General features: G+C 31.8%; 2 protein-coding genes across 2 annotated transcripts; both read right to left on the reverse strand.

The window, feature by feature from the left end:
- Nucleotides 1-273: 273 nt before the first annotated feature.
- LOC128134179 (allergen Asp f 7 homolog) lies at nt 274-543 on the reverse strand. Its single transcript, XM_052771655.1, has one exon. The coding sequence runs from the start codon at nt 541-543 to the stop codon at nt 274-276; it is 270 nt and encodes an 89-aa protein (XP_052627615.1).
- A 2027-nt stretch (nt 544-2570) lies between these two features.
- Nucleotides 2571-8240, reverse strand: LOC111915538 (inositol-3-phosphate synthase). The gene is made up of 10 exons (XM_023911192.3): nt 7952-8240; nt 7804-7872; nt 5852-5987; nt 4689-4936; nt 4328-4554; nt 4122-4237; nt 3688-3864; nt 3359-3547; nt 3046-3108; nt 2571-2930 (listed from the first exon to the last, which is right to left on the reverse strand). The coding sequence occupies exons 1-10, from the start codon at nt 8137-8139 to the stop codon at nt 2811-2813; spliced, it is 1533 nt and encodes a 510-aa protein (XP_023766960.1). The 5' UTR covers nt 8140-8240; the 3' UTR covers nt 2571-2810.
- Nucleotides 8241-17591: the final 9351 nt, after the last annotated feature.

The raw sequence follows: 17591 nt of genomic DNA on the forward strand, positions 1-17591 counted from the left end.
GGTGATTGGTGGTGGTGATGTGTGGTGGGTCGGTGCTTATGGTGGGTAGTGATGATGAGTGAAAGAGGTAGTTGGTGGTGGTGATGGTTTTGGTGGGAGATGGGTAGTGTTGGTGGTGGGGGCAAGTGGTGGTAATTTGTGATAAAGGCGAGTGGTGGCGATAGATGGTGGTGGGTGGGTAGTGGTGTTAGTAGGTGGTAATTGGTGGTAGTGGCAAGTACTGGTAATGGTGGTGGATGGTGGTGGTTGGTAATGATGAGGGGTGGGTGGTGGTTAGTGGAGAGGGTAGTGGTGGGTGGTAATGATGGTGGGTGGTAGTGGTTGTGGTTTTAGTGGGTGATGGGTGGTGTAGGCGGGTGGTGGTGGGTGGGTGGTGATGTTGGTGTTTGGTGGTAGTGACGGGTGTCGGTAATGGTGGTGGGTAGTGGTGGTTGGTAGTTGAGGTGGGTGGTGGTATTGGGTGGTGGTGGGTGGTTGTTGTTGGTGGTGGTAATGGTTTTGTTGGGTGATGGGTGGGGCGGTGGTGATAGGTAGTGTAGGCATGTCCTGGTGATGGGTGGGTGGTGGTGGGTAGTTGGTGATGGTAGTGACGGTGTGTGATGGTGGTGGGCTTGGTGGTGGTGGTGAGTGATGGTAGCGGGTTGTTGGTTGTGGTGATGGGTGGTTGGTAGTGGTGGTTGGTGGTGATGGGTGGTAGGTAGTGGTCGTGGGTGATGAGTGGTGTAGGTTAATGAGTTTTTTTAATTGTTTTTAACTTTTTTTTGATTTATATGAGTGTCACATTGTAAATTAAAGAAGAATCTTTTGTTTTCAAATGTTTCCGGAACCATGGTCCAGAATCGTACTCTGGAATTCCAGAGATCTTTCCGGAACATTGTGGTCCGGAGATCTCTTCGGAACAATGTGCTCCGGAGAATGTGGTTACTTTATAAAAATAATATTTGGGTTATTTTTGTCAAAAAGATTATTTGTAACGGTTAGATTACTCAATTTCCCTTTAATTAATTAATTGTTAAACTTTGGTTGTACAATAGTTCACGTGTTACATAAATGCTCTTCACCTTATTTTTTAAGGCTGGAGGGTGTGGTGCCACCGAAACCACACTCCCTTCGTTGCCACGTAAGCGTCACGTCATTTTTACCACAAAAGTACGGTTCCTTGCCACACCTATGGAGTGGTGCCACACTTTATTTAAATTTTTTTTTTAAATAAAAACTTTAATTTCTCCCCACCCAATCACAAAACAGTCAAATTACCCACACCCAATCACAAGCCGCAACCATTTTTTGCCGTACTGCGGTTTGAACCGCACCAAACCGCACCCAGGAGGCGGTGTTCGCTGCTTATGTGGCGAAACCGCACTCCCTGGAACCGCACCACACCCTCAAGCTTAAGGGATAAGATTTCATAAGTACTTACTAAAAGGGTAATGTAATAAAATAATCATCAATTATACTCAATTTGCTAATTAGTAGATCACTTATAATTGTATTTAATAGACCAATAAACTTTTGTTTTCATTTTTTATTACACCATTAGAATGGACTATTGGACTTCAACAAGGTAAACCGACTTTCCATACAATATGGCATTTAAGATGGTATACAACATGACCAAATTTATCGAGACTTGCTCCATGCCTCCATGGATGCATTGTCAGTGCCCATATAAACATAAATGAACAAATTTTGTTACGATGGATGCCACACAAGATTTATACCATTTTACTAGATTGAAAACTACTTTAATTATGTATTGAAACATCAAAAAGAAAGCTTATTGATGTATAATTAGAAGTTAAATGATTTAAATTGGAAATTAAAAATTATTGGTGGTCATATTGTTGACGTTAGCTCTTACTAAAATGTTAAAGGTTGAATTTACAAAACATAGTATATACTTTTTTTACTAAGCCTTTAAATGTCAGGTAGCATCAATCTCTATAGTTCATACAGAAAACTACATATCATGAATGTCCAACATTCCAAGATGGAGGGTTGGTTATAAGTGCAGTCTTCCGGGTCATAAGTGTAGATAAGAATAATATTTGTTTAAGTTTAATAATTTTGTAATTCATAATTTTTCGATTTTAAGATTTTTCATCTTCGAAACTACTGCTTCTACCTTGTGAACTCTGTCTAGTGTTTAGGTTTACTAATCTTTTTCTATTAATAAAATTCTCTTACATTTTACTAATCTTTCTTAATCAGTTGTTTGTTTATGTTCTCTCTTTATACACATACGTCTTAATTCTCTTTACATTTAATAGATTGCGTGTTTGATTTGTAGATATATAGTTAAATATTCATAAAAAAAACACAAGTTTTCTTTCACATACACCATTATTACTTCTTAATCTCTTTAACTTAAAGAGATTGCGTGGTTGATTTGTAGATATATAGTTAAATATTCATAAAAAATCACAAGTTTTCTTTCACATACACCATTATTAGTAATAAGCTTTCTTTTTTGACCCTTAACAATAAACTTTCTTAAGTCTTATCCCTTATCTAAGGGATAAATTTATAAAAGATTGATGGAATTCAGTAAGACTATTGACACATGCAAATTCACCACAAAATTTGGCATTATTTTTGCAATATATATTCATTCATTTCCAAATTAAAAGGGTACTTACTTCTTAAAGCTAAGCTAAGCAAAAAAGCAAAGCAAAGCAAAAGTACACACATTACATTTGTGGTTACCAACATAAGAAAACTTCAAACAACAACACAGAAAAACACTAATCTTAAGAAATACAAACCATATTCATATCACTTTCATCTTCAATTTCATATCACTTCACACTTCATTTGTATTCCAAGATCATGTTGTTCTCTGGTGCCAATCCAACACAAGCCCTCATTATGTTTTCCAACATTGCCCTTTGTTTTGCTAGTGCATTCACCACTGGTGTCCCTGGTGGCACCTGTTTGTATTTTTATTTTTTTTCACTTTATATCATTTTCTGGTCCCATGACATGTGATTGTAACAATAATTTATATAAAAAGATAACGAATCTTGAAAAAAAAAAAAAACTTACAAGAGGGGCCTTTGTTAGGTAACTTAGAATGGTAGCCACCGGATGAAAAGAGTGAAACTTTCCCTACAATAACATGTTCCCCACACATGATAAGTACGTTGACTCAAAAAGTGGGACTGGTCTACGAGGGTATTTAAGTCTTTTATACAACACACAAGTGTTGCTATTTCTTTCGTTTAAAACAAAAAAAATATATATTTGCAATTTTTGTCGTATTGACATCAGTCTGGTCTTAGTCGAATGCATGTCAAACACAGTACAGTTTGTGTGAAGTTGCATTGATGATGAAAACAAGAGTGGAAGAGAATCAAACCTCGGTTTCAGCTTTGAGTTGGATACGAGTGCTGAGCTCAGCGAGTAGGACAAGGTCCAAGATGATTGGAGCAGCCAAAAGCGAGTCTTCACATGTGTTATGTAACACGATAGTGTTTGTACCTCCCATGAATATCTCGGATGTGTACTCGTCCATTGCTCTCTTGCTATCTCCAACATATGGCACATACTGCATAAACACAACCACAACGTTAATCATATGTTTCTGCAAAATGGTTATTGTTCTAGCAACCCTTGAGCTGACCCACACAGGGTCAAACAGAACCATGTAAGATGTAATTTTTTTTTTATATGTATATGTTTATATACCTTGATAACAACCACATGGTCGGGATGCTCGCCTGGCTCATATAAAATGGCATTGCTAGAAACCATGTCATCAACAACGTTGCTTTTGGAAATTTCTTTGGAACGGAATGTTTGTGGAGCCGAAAGGTTCATTCCATCGTTGTTTCCCAAGTGATTGTAGCTTACGATCGATGTTGGCTGTCAAAAAACCTCAAAATTACTGGTGTTTGTTTAAGAAATAACAACATACTTTCATTTTGTTTTTCTTTTAAAACATTATACTTTCAATTTGTTTCTTGTTAATTGTAAATTGAAAACTCAACACAATTATAGCACTGTACTTTCGATTTTTTTTTTAATCATGACATTATACTTTGAAAAATATATCATGTCAAAATTGTGACAATAATTTGTCACAAATAAGTAAATAGTATAAAACGAATAGAGTTGGTTACCTTTATGCCAGCTCCAACAAGGAAGTCAACAAGAACAGACTTCATCTTGGTTTGACCACTCTTAAAGTCGTCTCCACCAATCAAGGTGTTCTTCGATATGGCCAGATCAATAACCCCTAAACACCACAAGTTTAATCAAACATAAGAAGAAATTTAAAATACAATTTAGTAAAAAAAAAAATCATGAAATAAAATAGAGAAGTTACCAGGTACAAAAGTGTTCTGTGGGCTTCCATTAATGAAAGGCACATTTTCAAGAATACAAGCAATAGCATACAAGGTTGAAGGTGAAATCTCGGATTCATTCTTGTCTATTGATTTGAAAAGATTCTCCACTGTGTCGTTAAGCCCAACTACCACATTGCTGTATCTTTCTGTGTTGGCTGTCCACAATACCACCACTTTATCCACCTTGTTCGCCTCCTTAAACTCCCTGTTTAACATTTAAAAAAAAAAAAGTCAACCTTTTGACTCAAGAAATGTTTGCATATTTGTCACGTATGTATAATTTGTTTGTTGTTAATTTATTGTGTGAAATAATTGTAAAGAAATGGGATAAGTGATTACCTGATATCTTTGATGATTTTTTGGATTTGTTCATTTTTGTTTCCTTTGATGACGTTGTCAGCACGTGAGCCTTGGTTAGCAGCAATGAAATCAGGGTCAAAGATTCCAGGGAGTGGGACCATGGATTCCATGTAAGGCCTTAACTGCTTTTGGAGATCGATGTCCAAAACCCTGGCTCTTGCCATGGAATCTGCCAAGTTCATGCTGCTTATGTCCCATCCTCCAAAAACGATGTCGTCTGGGTTCACCTATATTCATCAATTTAACTTTTCTTAAATGGTAAATGGATCACGGGTTTTCTTTTCTTTTTTCTTTTTAAAATATTTGGATGCTTAAAGTTTGTATAAAAATACTTCAACTTTTTGGGTGAAACTGTTTTAAATTCTGTAAAGGTTCCAAGTGTGCTATTTTCTAAAGGGGGTGAGAATCTTTTCATAAGATTTACATATATAATTGATTGATTGATTAATTTAATCCAAATGTGTTAAAGTGACAAAAGTGTTTGGCAGAAAGATCTAGAGAAATATATAATATAAAATACTTAAACACATGTTAATTTTGATGGATTTGCATTTGGCAGTTATTTTGAGGTCTTTGATTTATGTTAATAGGAAATGTTGTTTTACATGATAAAATTTTATCTATCCTAATAAATGAAAATGTTTTTTTTTTTTTGCTAAATATCATATTCTTATTTAGTTGGATACATGTTATTTTGTAGGATTTTTTGATTTTTTCTTTTTCCACTTGACATTTTCATGTGCTTTTAATTTTTTAAATTTAAAAGTAAAATTTATTTATGTTATGTAGAATCATTAAATTAAATTTCAATAACCATACCAAAGAAATACGTACAACTACAAATTAGGCAATAATCAATTCTTCCATAAATTAATATTTACACATCATAATTTTCACTTATACTGTTATATAATAACTTCTTCAAAATAAAATTTTTATGGAATACAATTATAAACAAAGAAAATAGTTTTCATTTATTAGGGTAGATATATTGAAAAACTTGATGCTTATTATTTATATTCAATCTTTTTTTAATAAACCCGTGTAATACACGGGTCTCACACCTAGTTTTGTATGATAGTGAAATTAATTAATATTATTATTAATATTAAAAAGTAAGGAAATAGAGAAGAGACATATACCATAGGGAGAAGGCTCTTGAAAGGGGCATAAATTTCCTCTCCATTGAAAGATCCAACTCTAATGGTGGATGCTTGGGTCAAGGAACCAAAATAGTTGGCTTGTTGCACTTTATCTTTGGTTGCCCAAGATATTCCCCTGTTTCAGTTTTTAATTTTGGTTATTCCTTGATTAAAATACTAAAACAAATTAAGAAAAAAAATCTTAACAACCCACTAAAATTTATAAATAATTATTCCAAAAAGAGACAATGATTTGATTCTCGGAGGAGCTAATATATTGGTTCTTTACCAAGAATATGTTTGACCAATTAGTTAAATTGCTAACTGGTAATTAAAAAACTTATTGATTGATAGATGACAAAAATGTTTTTTTGGTAAATTAACTGATAAGCTAATTGGAAATTATAAAATGACATAAAGGGTATTTGGAGGATCAAGATTTTTCTGTCCAAAAAAGAAAATTGACTTTTTTATAATTAACAAAACTTATATTTGAGAAAATTTTAGAAAAGCCGAATAAACTCGTTAAAACGATTAGCTTTTAAAAAAAAACAAAACTAGCTTATAATTCAATTTAGAAGCTATTTTTTGGTTTGTTAAAATATAACAACTTAACAAAAATAAAAAAAATAAGTTAGTTGTGACGTGTCAAATATAATTCAATTTTTTTTAAATAAAAATAAATTAAGAAAGAAAGATGTGATTTTAACTTGCAAAATTTTAGATTTGCTAAATTTATTGGGAACTTCTAAAATATAAAGTAGTTTCGATGTTTTTGATATGTGAAAAGAGTTCCAAAAACAAGTGGCTTAATATAAACCTAATTTAGTTGGTCGGTATACCCCATGTTATGGATATGTTATCTATGGATCTTGTTTTCCTAAAACTGCCTACTTCGTATGATGTTTTTGATTAATAAAGTAATGTTTAAATGATGCTCATTAAGATGTGTAACACGAAATTGTTACTTTTGTAACGTAGAACAAAGCTAGTGGGCAAAAATATCGTGACATGACATAAAGTTGATAAAAGAAATAACTAGAGGCCACATAAAAGTCTTTTTCAATAAAATAATGACAAAAAAGTTTTATTTTTTAGCCAAAAGCTAAAGTTTTATTTTCAATATACAAAAATATGTGGTCCATGCAAATATAATTAATTCTATCAAATATTTGAAACAATAACAACTATCATAAAAAGAAATTGTTAAATTTTTACAAACAACCTTTTCTTTCATGTAAAAAGCTAATCTTTTGGTTGTCTTCCTAACCAATAAATCAAAGGAATCTTTTACATATTTATTAATCAGTAAACTAACGATGATTACAAGATTTTAATAAGATAATCAATTAAAACTATTTTTAGTAAATAATAATATGTCGAATAAAAAAAAAGTATACTATACGTTTGAATTAAATCTATGGTAGTTGTGAAAGCAAATACGTCCAAACAACATCAGTTTTTCACAGGAAAAATAAAGATAAAATAAGGTAACAGAGCCACAGAAAGACAAAAACGTGACATGTGTCATGCAAATATATCAACTTATTTATGAAAAATTGTACTATTTTGTAAAACACATGTATTACTATATGCATGACTCTGATCACCTTCTTCCCCACATGTATCTCATCACCTTTACCCACTTGTGTTGCTTTCGTGTTAAAATTTAATACTTTAACATAGTTACGAATCCAAACAGATTATGTCACTTTCGTCTTTGACTGAAGGAATGGTAATCAGAAATTAATCGAGAATATAAACGTATGATAAATTTGTGGTTCATAATATATGTACATGCACAATGTACAATATTTGTTTCGGAAAACGCATGTTCGAACCAAAAGGAAAAGAAATCCGAATTATGCCTAAAAGCTCCGTCAACTAGTTGTACTGTACAAGTAATAGAAGCTTTTGAGGTATGAAAAATTGAAATCGATCGAAATACTCACTCGCGATTTGCGATAACACCAGCAGTTAGGGTTGAGCCATTGTTGCCTCCCCATCCAACAAGCATAACCCTGTCACAATCGAGATAAGAATCAATAAATTAAAGGAGAAATCGAATGAATCTAAGAGAAAGTAAATCGGATTACGAACCCTAATTTAGGAACATGAGTTTGAGTTTTGAACTCGTATTTAACAGTTTTGGGCTTAACAACCCATTGATAAGCACCGTTTTTCTCCTCATGAATGAGCTCTGTGGTATCGTAATTGTACAGAGAGTGTATTTCATCCTCAGCGTACTTAACATTAGGGCTTTCTACCTTAAAGCTCTCGATAAACATATTTGCTCTGGATTTCTCGATGAAACAAGAAATCGGAAACGAATGTGAGTGCGAGTGTTTGGGGAGAGAGAGAGAGAGAAAGATGAGTGATGAGGTGATTCTTGCAATGGGTAGTAAGCGGTGTATATATAGAAAAGGAGGTTCGTGATTAGGACTAACACGTGTCAACTAGCAAGTGGCAGTGGGTCCTACACAGTGAACCATAGATGGAATCTTCAAGTTTATTTTAGAGGTCGACACCTCTAAAATAAATTCGATACCAAATAATTCCCAAAATAACTAAAATGAAACCGATGTATCATTTACAAACCATTTATTTTTGTTATATCAAAATTAATCACCATCGTTGTTATGAAAGGCAAACGAATTGTGAGTGGGCAGTGACCCACAACTCTATTTTCCCTCTTTAAAATCTGTTGAGTTTTATCGGACATATTCAGATGTTTGCCGGCTCTTTTTTTTTTTTTTTTTTTTTTTTTAATAATGAAAAGAACTTAAGAACAAGGCGTAAACAAGTAGTCCGAGATGATCTCTTTAAATTGGATTGAGTTCGGTCCATTGTTTTTTTTTTTTTTCTGGACCGGCGGAATTATACAAAAAACCACTGTCTATTAAGAAGCAAGGCAGGGCAGCGAAAAGTACAAAACAGTTATAAAATGCTAAAGCGAGAGCAACACCACTCAGCCAGTTACAAATATTAAAATTTCCTCTATTTTTTACCCGATTAAACATCAAAGAAATGCCGAGACCCTAGAAGAATTAAATAACTTGTCATTCCTTGCTTTCCAAACACACCAAAGGAACCATAAAAGATGGAATGTTGTTCGCCAGCTTGGAGTCCATTGGTTTTTAACCGTTTGAGATATATATATATATATATATATATATATATATATATATATATATATATATATATATATATATATATATATATATTTGACATCGGTTAAGAACTCAAAGTTTTCCAAAAACTCAAGAACTAAAAACGGAGCATTGGATTAAAATTAATTCATTAAGGACATGATCATCATTTTAACAATCTCATTTAATGTTTAATTTTTTGTGTTATTGAATATATTAATATAAATTTCTAAAAATTTACATAATAAATAAATTTTCAGATTTTTTACAAATAGTATTTTTCAATTTTTTTAAAAAAGTGCAAATTTTTTAATTTTTTATAAAAAACATGAATTTTCGAATTTTTTTTAAACTGCAATTTTTTCGAAAAAAATGCATTTTTAAACAAAAAACTGCAATTTTTTCAAAAAAAAAACTACAATTTTTTTTTAAAACTGCATTAAAAAAAATTGTAATTTTTTCAAAAAAACTGCATTCTTTTTTAAAAAAACCAAAATTTTTAGGTACATATATGCGTATTTTTTCAAATGCATATATTCATATTTCTTATACTATAATATTCGTAAGTAAATAATAAAAAATCTCATTTTTATTAATTAATCTATAAACATAATAGTACAAGTATTTTATTCGATACAAAATAAAATATAATAAATAAAAAATGTCATAAATTTCCAAGCGTTTTCATGTCTTCGTGTCAATATTTCCTTATTTTTTTCAATTTATCATTTTTTACCTCTTCAATATTCACTACAATTTTATTCCACATCTACAAGAAAATTTTTAAAAAAATTGATTGATGCAAAAACATTCACAAAAATACATATGTGATTTTCATGTGATTAACATATGAATCACATGCGGTTCACATATGAATCACATGCGATTCACGTATGAATCACATTTACATATAAAATCATATGTAAATCACATGCGATTCACATGTGATTTACATGTGAATCAAATGTGATTAGTATGTGAATTACATATGATTTTCATGTGAATAACATATGAATGTTTACATATATACGTAATTCATATGTAATTCACTTGTGATTTCCATGTGAATCACATATTATTCATATATGATTTACATGTGATTAATATGTGAATCATATGTGATTTACATGTGAATCACATATGATTTATATGTGAATCATATGTGATTTACATGTGAATGACATGTAAATATATGAATCACATTCAAATTAATACAATGGATATTATATACGGCAAAAAATATAATAATTGAGACTACACACCTGGAATCCAAATTAATGTGAGGGGATCCAAATAAAATTCATAAAGCAACTATAGGATAACATAAAAATTGTTCATACAAATCATTAAAAAAACTAAGAAATCTGAAATTAATTGAGACTGTACACTTGGAATCCAAATTAATGAAGCATTGAATTGACATCAGGCTTTTTTTAGCATTTCCAAAATATCAAGAATAACCTTCAAACGACTTATATGAATAAGGCTTCAAATAACAATATTATAGCAACAACTAAAGTCAAAATGAGCCTATATCAGGTACCAAGGTTATCAAACAATGGGAAATATCAATATATTACCATTTGACACAAAAGCATGTACAAAGGTTTTACTAACCGTGTACAAAATATTGACCACCTTATTTTGAACATAGATGTTTAAATATGGATGGTGAAAGTGCGTTCTTCATAATGACAAAGGTAATGTCTGATGATGCTTTAGTTTGTAACGAACCTCCCATAAAAGTCACTAACTTATTAATCTCATCCTACAAGACATTTTAGGAAGAAAGTAGTTAGCTGGGTAAGAATAGAAGTTTTTAAAAATATATATTTACATAAAAAAATTTTAAAATAGGATTAGTCAAGAAACTATATATACACAAATGAAACATCAACAATACTTGTAAAGATTAGTAATAACCACATGAATAGAATCTTTCACTTTATTTGAAAGCCAAATGTCAGTATCTTTACTACATTCATTGCAAGGCAACACGTGAATCATTGTTTTGGCAGCACTCTATGCTCTTTTGCACACGAAAAAACACATTTAAGACCTAAAAAAGGGGAAAAAAAATACTTTCAAGTTTCAAATGCATTAGGTGCTGTTTGTTTTTTTTGGAAAAAAACCTCTTCAAACCTCTTATTGCTGCGCGGCACAGCACACGCGCAACACTTTTCATCTCGCAGTTGTTTGTTTTTTAGAAGTCTTCTGAGTCAAAAACCTCTACGCGTTCTCTTTTTGGCGCAGCACTTGTACTGCCTCTTCCAACCTCTTCTTCTTCGTTTTTTTATTGCTGAAATTTTGATTATATTTTGTTAAAATTTTAGTTCACATTTTTTTTTGTTTATTTTTGTTGAATTTATTTTTCGTTTTTTTTATATTCAATAATGATAATTTCTTGATGAAATATCATTATTTTTTTATTAAAATATCTTTATTTTTTGTTGAAATATCATTATTTTTTACTAAATTATCATTAATTTTTACTGAAATGGTATACATTATTAAATTTTACGTATTAAAAAGCTATTTTTGGTTTTTAAAATTAGTTTATTTTAATTTTTTTTAATATATGTAGCAGTATGCAGATGTTAAAAAAACAAACACGCTTCTTATTATAGTCTGCAGCCGTTTGGTCCACCTCTTTTACTACAGAGGGTTGCAGAGGTGGTCCGCAGACTTCATGAATTTTTGCTTCAGAAAATCAAACAACACCTTAGTTTCTTATAAAATGGAGCACCATAATGGACTGTTTAAAAGGTATTATACCAATCAATTCAAATTGATAGTTATGTAATTTAACATATAGGTGAAATGATGAATGTAGCTTCAACTATATATCCATTCAAGTAAAACAATCTAGAAACCGTTCATCAGAATGATTTTAAGTGAATACTTTATATATTGAAGACATGGATATACTCTTATGATATAGTCTTCCATAATAATTCTTAGATATCAAAACCTACAAAAATCTAATCAACCATTGTCAACTCACATTAGGGGCTTTTTATAAGTACTTACAATATATATCAATAAGGATACAAAAATCCAAGTAGTTCAGAATAAGATAACATGCATAATGAAATTATTTTTAATTCTTCAAATAAAATTAACAGCCATACCAAGCAAATTACAACGTTTTTGGAGAAGATCATTAAACTTTCCAGGAAACTTAATTTCAGCAAAATCAGGAAAATCCAATCGATTACAACTAATTGTGTACAAAATCGAGTGCAGGAAATCCATTAGAAGACAACAAAACAATAAAAAAGGTAAACACTGTTAACATTCAAATCGAATTGAATTAGAAAGTTGAATGTTAAGAAGAATCAAATGCAAGCACCATTAAACATGAATTCATAACTCAGAATCTAGTTTAGGAACCTATAACAAAAAGGAGCTCTAATTCCAATCTCAAACATTGAACTCTATGTTATTAGGTTAATTTACCTGAGGAGCGAGACCTATAATTTGATAAAATGTCCAAGTAGTGAAGCGAGATCTGATCTCCCTGAAATCGAAATGCAGTTGAAGAAATTGGTCGAAAACTTGAACAGTGCCGACACTGATTGAACCTCTGAATTAGGAGGTCTGGAGCGATCGGACCTCTGGTTGATTTATTAGGGCACGAAAATCTGAGAGGGAAGAAGGATGCAACCATCATGTAGTTCAATTTATCAATCATTGGGGATCTTCATTGGAGATCGGTTTATGATATAATGGATCGATGAAATGGATTTTGTTTCCAGATCTACGGTAGTGGCATTAGGCGGTGGAAATCATGGAGGAAATTAGTGATTGAGGTTGATCCAGGGAAGAGGGGTGGTTCGGTGAAGAAGACGACGTGAGAGAGAGAGAGAGAGAGAGAGAGAGAAAGAGAGAGATTTAATCGGGGGAATTAAAAGAATTATCTTATTCCTAAAATGCCCCCCCTGATTCATTTTAAAATCATACCCCCATGTCTTATTTTGTCTATGTATTTAAAAATATTTAAAAAGCAATAAAAAAACCGGAATATTTACAAAATACTATAATTTTTTAACTTAAAAAATCAACATTTTAAGAACATTTATGCATATTTTTACAAATGCATATATGCATATTTCATATACTATAATATTTCTAAGGATATCATAAGAAAATTCATTTTATTTACTAATCTATAAATACAATACAATAAGTATTTTATTCGATATAAAATAAAATATAAAGAAACAAAAAATACTACAAAATTTCAAAGCGTTTTCATGTGTTCGTGTCAATATTTCCATATTTTTTCTTCAATTTATCATTTTCACCTCTTCAATATTCACCACAATTTCTTCCAAATCTACAAGAAAATAAAAAAGAATTTGATTGATGCAAAACCACTCACAAAAATACATATGTGATTTACATGTGAATAACATGTAATTCATATGTGGATTACATGTGATTTACATGTGAATCACATGTAATTCATATGTGAATTACATGTAATTCATATGTGATTTACATATGAATCACATGTAATTCATATGTGAATTACATGCGAATCACATGTAATTCATATGTGAGTTACATGCGAATCACATGTAATTCATATGTGATTTACATTTGAATCACATGTGATTTACATGTGAATCACATGTGATTTACATGTGAATCACATGTAATTTATATATGAATTACATGTGATTCATATGTGAAATCACATATGAATTACATGTGATTTATGTATGAATCACATGTAATTCATATGTGAATTACATATGATTTACTTGTGAATCACATGTAATTCACATATGAATCACATGTAATTCATATATTAATTACATGTGATTAATTGCAGATCACATTATCATATGTTATTTTTATTAGAATGCAAAGACAAGGGTAGTCATTTGAATAATCTATATATAAAGTGATGGGTTTTGGCCATAAGAGCATCCTATGTGCTCATGCAAACCCTAATGCTTGGATCTAGGTTTCTCTATTGTACATGCAATTCATCCAAGACTTTAAACCCTAGTTCTAGCATATAATTAATCATATTAACATATGAATGGGGTTTAGATCTTACCTTGATTGTTATGTAGCAACAACAATATCAAATCCTCCTTGTAATGACTTTAGAAAGCTTAAAGTCACAAGTGTCACTCCTCTAATGGCTCACAAACACCAAGAGCAAGAGGATGAAGAATAAGGAGAGAGGAGGCCGCCCAAAACGTCCAAAAACCCTAGTGGAACTCCTAGCCACGTTTTTGGGGCTTAAGGGTGCTATATATACATGTAGGCTATTAGGGTTTTTGGACGAGGAAACCCTAATCTGACTGCTTAAGCCCTAAGCAGCTCATGGACTCTTTTAGAATATCCCTTGGATGATTTCTAATGGGTTTCCCCATATAATTCGTCCAACCTATTATTCCAAGGTGATCCATAGCCCAAATGCAATTATCTTATAATTACAGTTCCAGTCCCTTAAGTTTAATTAATCTCTTTTAGTCGCAAAATTAATTATCAATTAATTCTTGACTAATATTAATTAACCAATATGATTTCTCCTTTAATATATTATTCTCATAATATATTAATAAATCATAATTAATCCTCTCTCTTCATAATTCATCCCATCAAGTTGCTTTGGTGAAGGTAACCCAAAAGGACCATGCACCATCGGGTCAAGTACATACCAAAATAGTTATGGACTTAGACACTAATCCAATAGTCTCCCACTTGGATAAGTCTAATAACTATTCTGTGTATGACTTCAGATGCTGATCTGCAAACGTAGCTTTCAAAAGCCGCTGTCAACTCTGATCTTATCAGATACGCGTGTCCTTTAGATAAGGGATCATATATTCCTCCATTCTAGATATCGTATAGACGTGAGACATGAATTCGAATCATTCTCTCTATACTGTTTCCCGACTTCCGATTTATGACGACTGACAACAGACTACAATTGAACACATCAAATTAGTCTCGGCTTGGCCAAGCACTTAGGTGCCATCACTAAATCATCGAGGGGCCCAAAGATATCACTTTTATCCTACTTTCGATAAAAGGAACGGATAAACTTTGATTCAATGCTTTCTTGCACTCACTTACCGAATCACACACAACAATATGTTTTATAACACCAAGTTACTGGTGCGTTTACATATTATCAATGTGTAACCGACTCACAAGATACAACTCACACATCTCGGTTTCAAGAATATAAGGTGTTATCGACTCACCAATCACTCGTGATACAATTCATGAAGTGATCCAAGTGAGCGTGGGTTTAATCCAATGCTCAAATCATATTCATAAGCACTCATGAACGTTGCAGAAAATATTTGCTTATGTCTAATACACTTTAGACAATCCACACACCAATTCATGACAGTCTTCATTCATACCTACTTCCAACATATGAACGACTGTGGTCCGTTCGAATAATTTGATTATTCTAAAATAATTAATTATTCAGGAAGTCAAAACATGCAAAGTGAAACACAAGAATAATACTAATCCCGTATGGCCCCAAACTCTGGTTATAAATAAAACATTTTATTTAATCACCATATTGATTACTCATTATTTGTTGTTTCAGGTAATCAACTTCTTACTTGAATTATTACTACACTTGTCCCATGCTCTCAGCATGCACACAATGTTTACCTATGGTCCTTACTTTGTGAAATAGATCAAATGAACACATTTCCAATCATACTCATTTCATAACTCCTAATCCTTATCATAAGTATAAGAATATCAAATTCTTGCCACTTATAGAATATGCTAGATTCTAACATTTTATGCAATGATCCTTTCGTAAAGTCATAGCTCAAAATCATCAAGACTTGGCCAATCTCTATCAGAAACAATTCTATAGATATGATGTCTCTCACTCAAAGTACATTCCTTTGAACATCCTTCTTGCATAAAAGTTTCTAATCTAGACATAGATTCTCAATATCCAACTCCCAATATGGAAACATTTCCATATTTGCCATATGACAACTCATTCTTAATAGAATCTTATCTATTCATAATAATTTCGATATGGTCCATCCAATACCATACTTCCAAACTACTCACAAGCGACCAATCCTCAGCGAGCTTTGGATCGTCCTTTGATAGTTGTTTAATTATCTTAGTCAAAACCGATTCTTGTCCTTTTTCCCTCTAAATGCGCTAGACATTTGGAAAATTTTAGAATGGTCAAATATTATAGCATTTGCAATCGATCCTTTACCCGAAGTGTATGGGACACAATGCATAATGTCTTACATAAAGATCTGATACTTTATCAATCTTTTGCCATAATATTTTATGTGTCACGTTCTCACAATTCGAACTATGAAGATGGATTCCATAATCATAATTGAAATTTTGAGAATGCATTATGTATCCTTGACTAAATTTATTAACATTCCACAACCTAAGCCTTTAGATTTGAAATGAAGCATAATATTCTCTCCCTTAATTATAGCAAAACAACTTTTCAACCCTTTCGACTTTGCAAAGTATAACTCTTGTTTTCTATAATTAATATTGCTAACTTGCAATACTTGCCTTAATAATCATACAAGCACAACATTTATGCTCCTAATATCATGATGATTATTATCATATAAGCATAACACTTATGCTCCCACTAGCTTTGACATGTATTCAGAAAATACATATTGAATTGCTTAAGTTCAAATTTCTAATACTTAATGCTTTGATAATCTTTTATCTAAGCTTCTTAAACTTATACACCTTTGGCTTAAATAGCTCATATGTGTGTCTAAACAAGTCAGACTAATTGCCAAATCTCACAATTCGAATCATGGAAAGGGATACCGTGACCATAATTGAATTCAAGAATACAATTTTCATAATCACTATCTTCTTAAAACCTTTCTTAGTGAAAGTATTTCCTCACAGTCATTTTCATGAAGGAGGGAATCTTATGACACTTAGATTTTAATGGTGTATGTGTTCCTATCCATGCGAATTTGTCAAAACCAAAGTTTGCGACAAAGCCAAACTCATATGGACCGAACTTTGATTTCTTACCTTATGGTAACACGAGTGCCCACCATGTCTTTCCAAGTAGTTAAGCAACTCACCCTTTCCTATCAATGTACTTTCCATTGATCAAGGTGCTTGCCTTTTATGCGTTCAAATGAGAACTCATGGAACTCACATGCATAATTAACTTAATTGGAATGGCACAGAAACAAGATAGTGTCAACACGATAGGTTGTGAACCTCAAGTCATGTTCTAGTGATGATCGATAAGGTTTATTCTTGATTAGTTCTTGAACTTTTCAAGACCATTAAGACTCCCACTGACTCCTTGACACATAAGATTCTCTTGTCAATAAACATTTCTCGACAAACAAATATTCAAGAGTTAGTGTAGCTTTTATCAAGACAAAACACTTCACAAAATTGGTCCTAGTTGGTCTTTGTTTTATCCAAGACATCACAACTTTCCAATTTCAAATGTGCAAGAATAAGAAAACCTTTTCAAATTCCACATTTGATGAATGTTATAAACCTTCTTAAGACTTGTCACTCAATGTCACAATCTTAACTCTAAGACTTGTTTTGGAACGAAG

Source organism: Lactuca sativa, chromosome 5 (assembly GCF_002870075.4).
Source record: "Lactuca sativa cultivar Salinas chromosome 5, Lsat_Salinas_v11, whole genome shotgun sequence".
Classification (NCBI taxonomy): domain Eukaryota; kingdom Viridiplantae; phylum Streptophyta; class Magnoliopsida; order Asterales; family Asteraceae; genus Lactuca; species Lactuca sativa.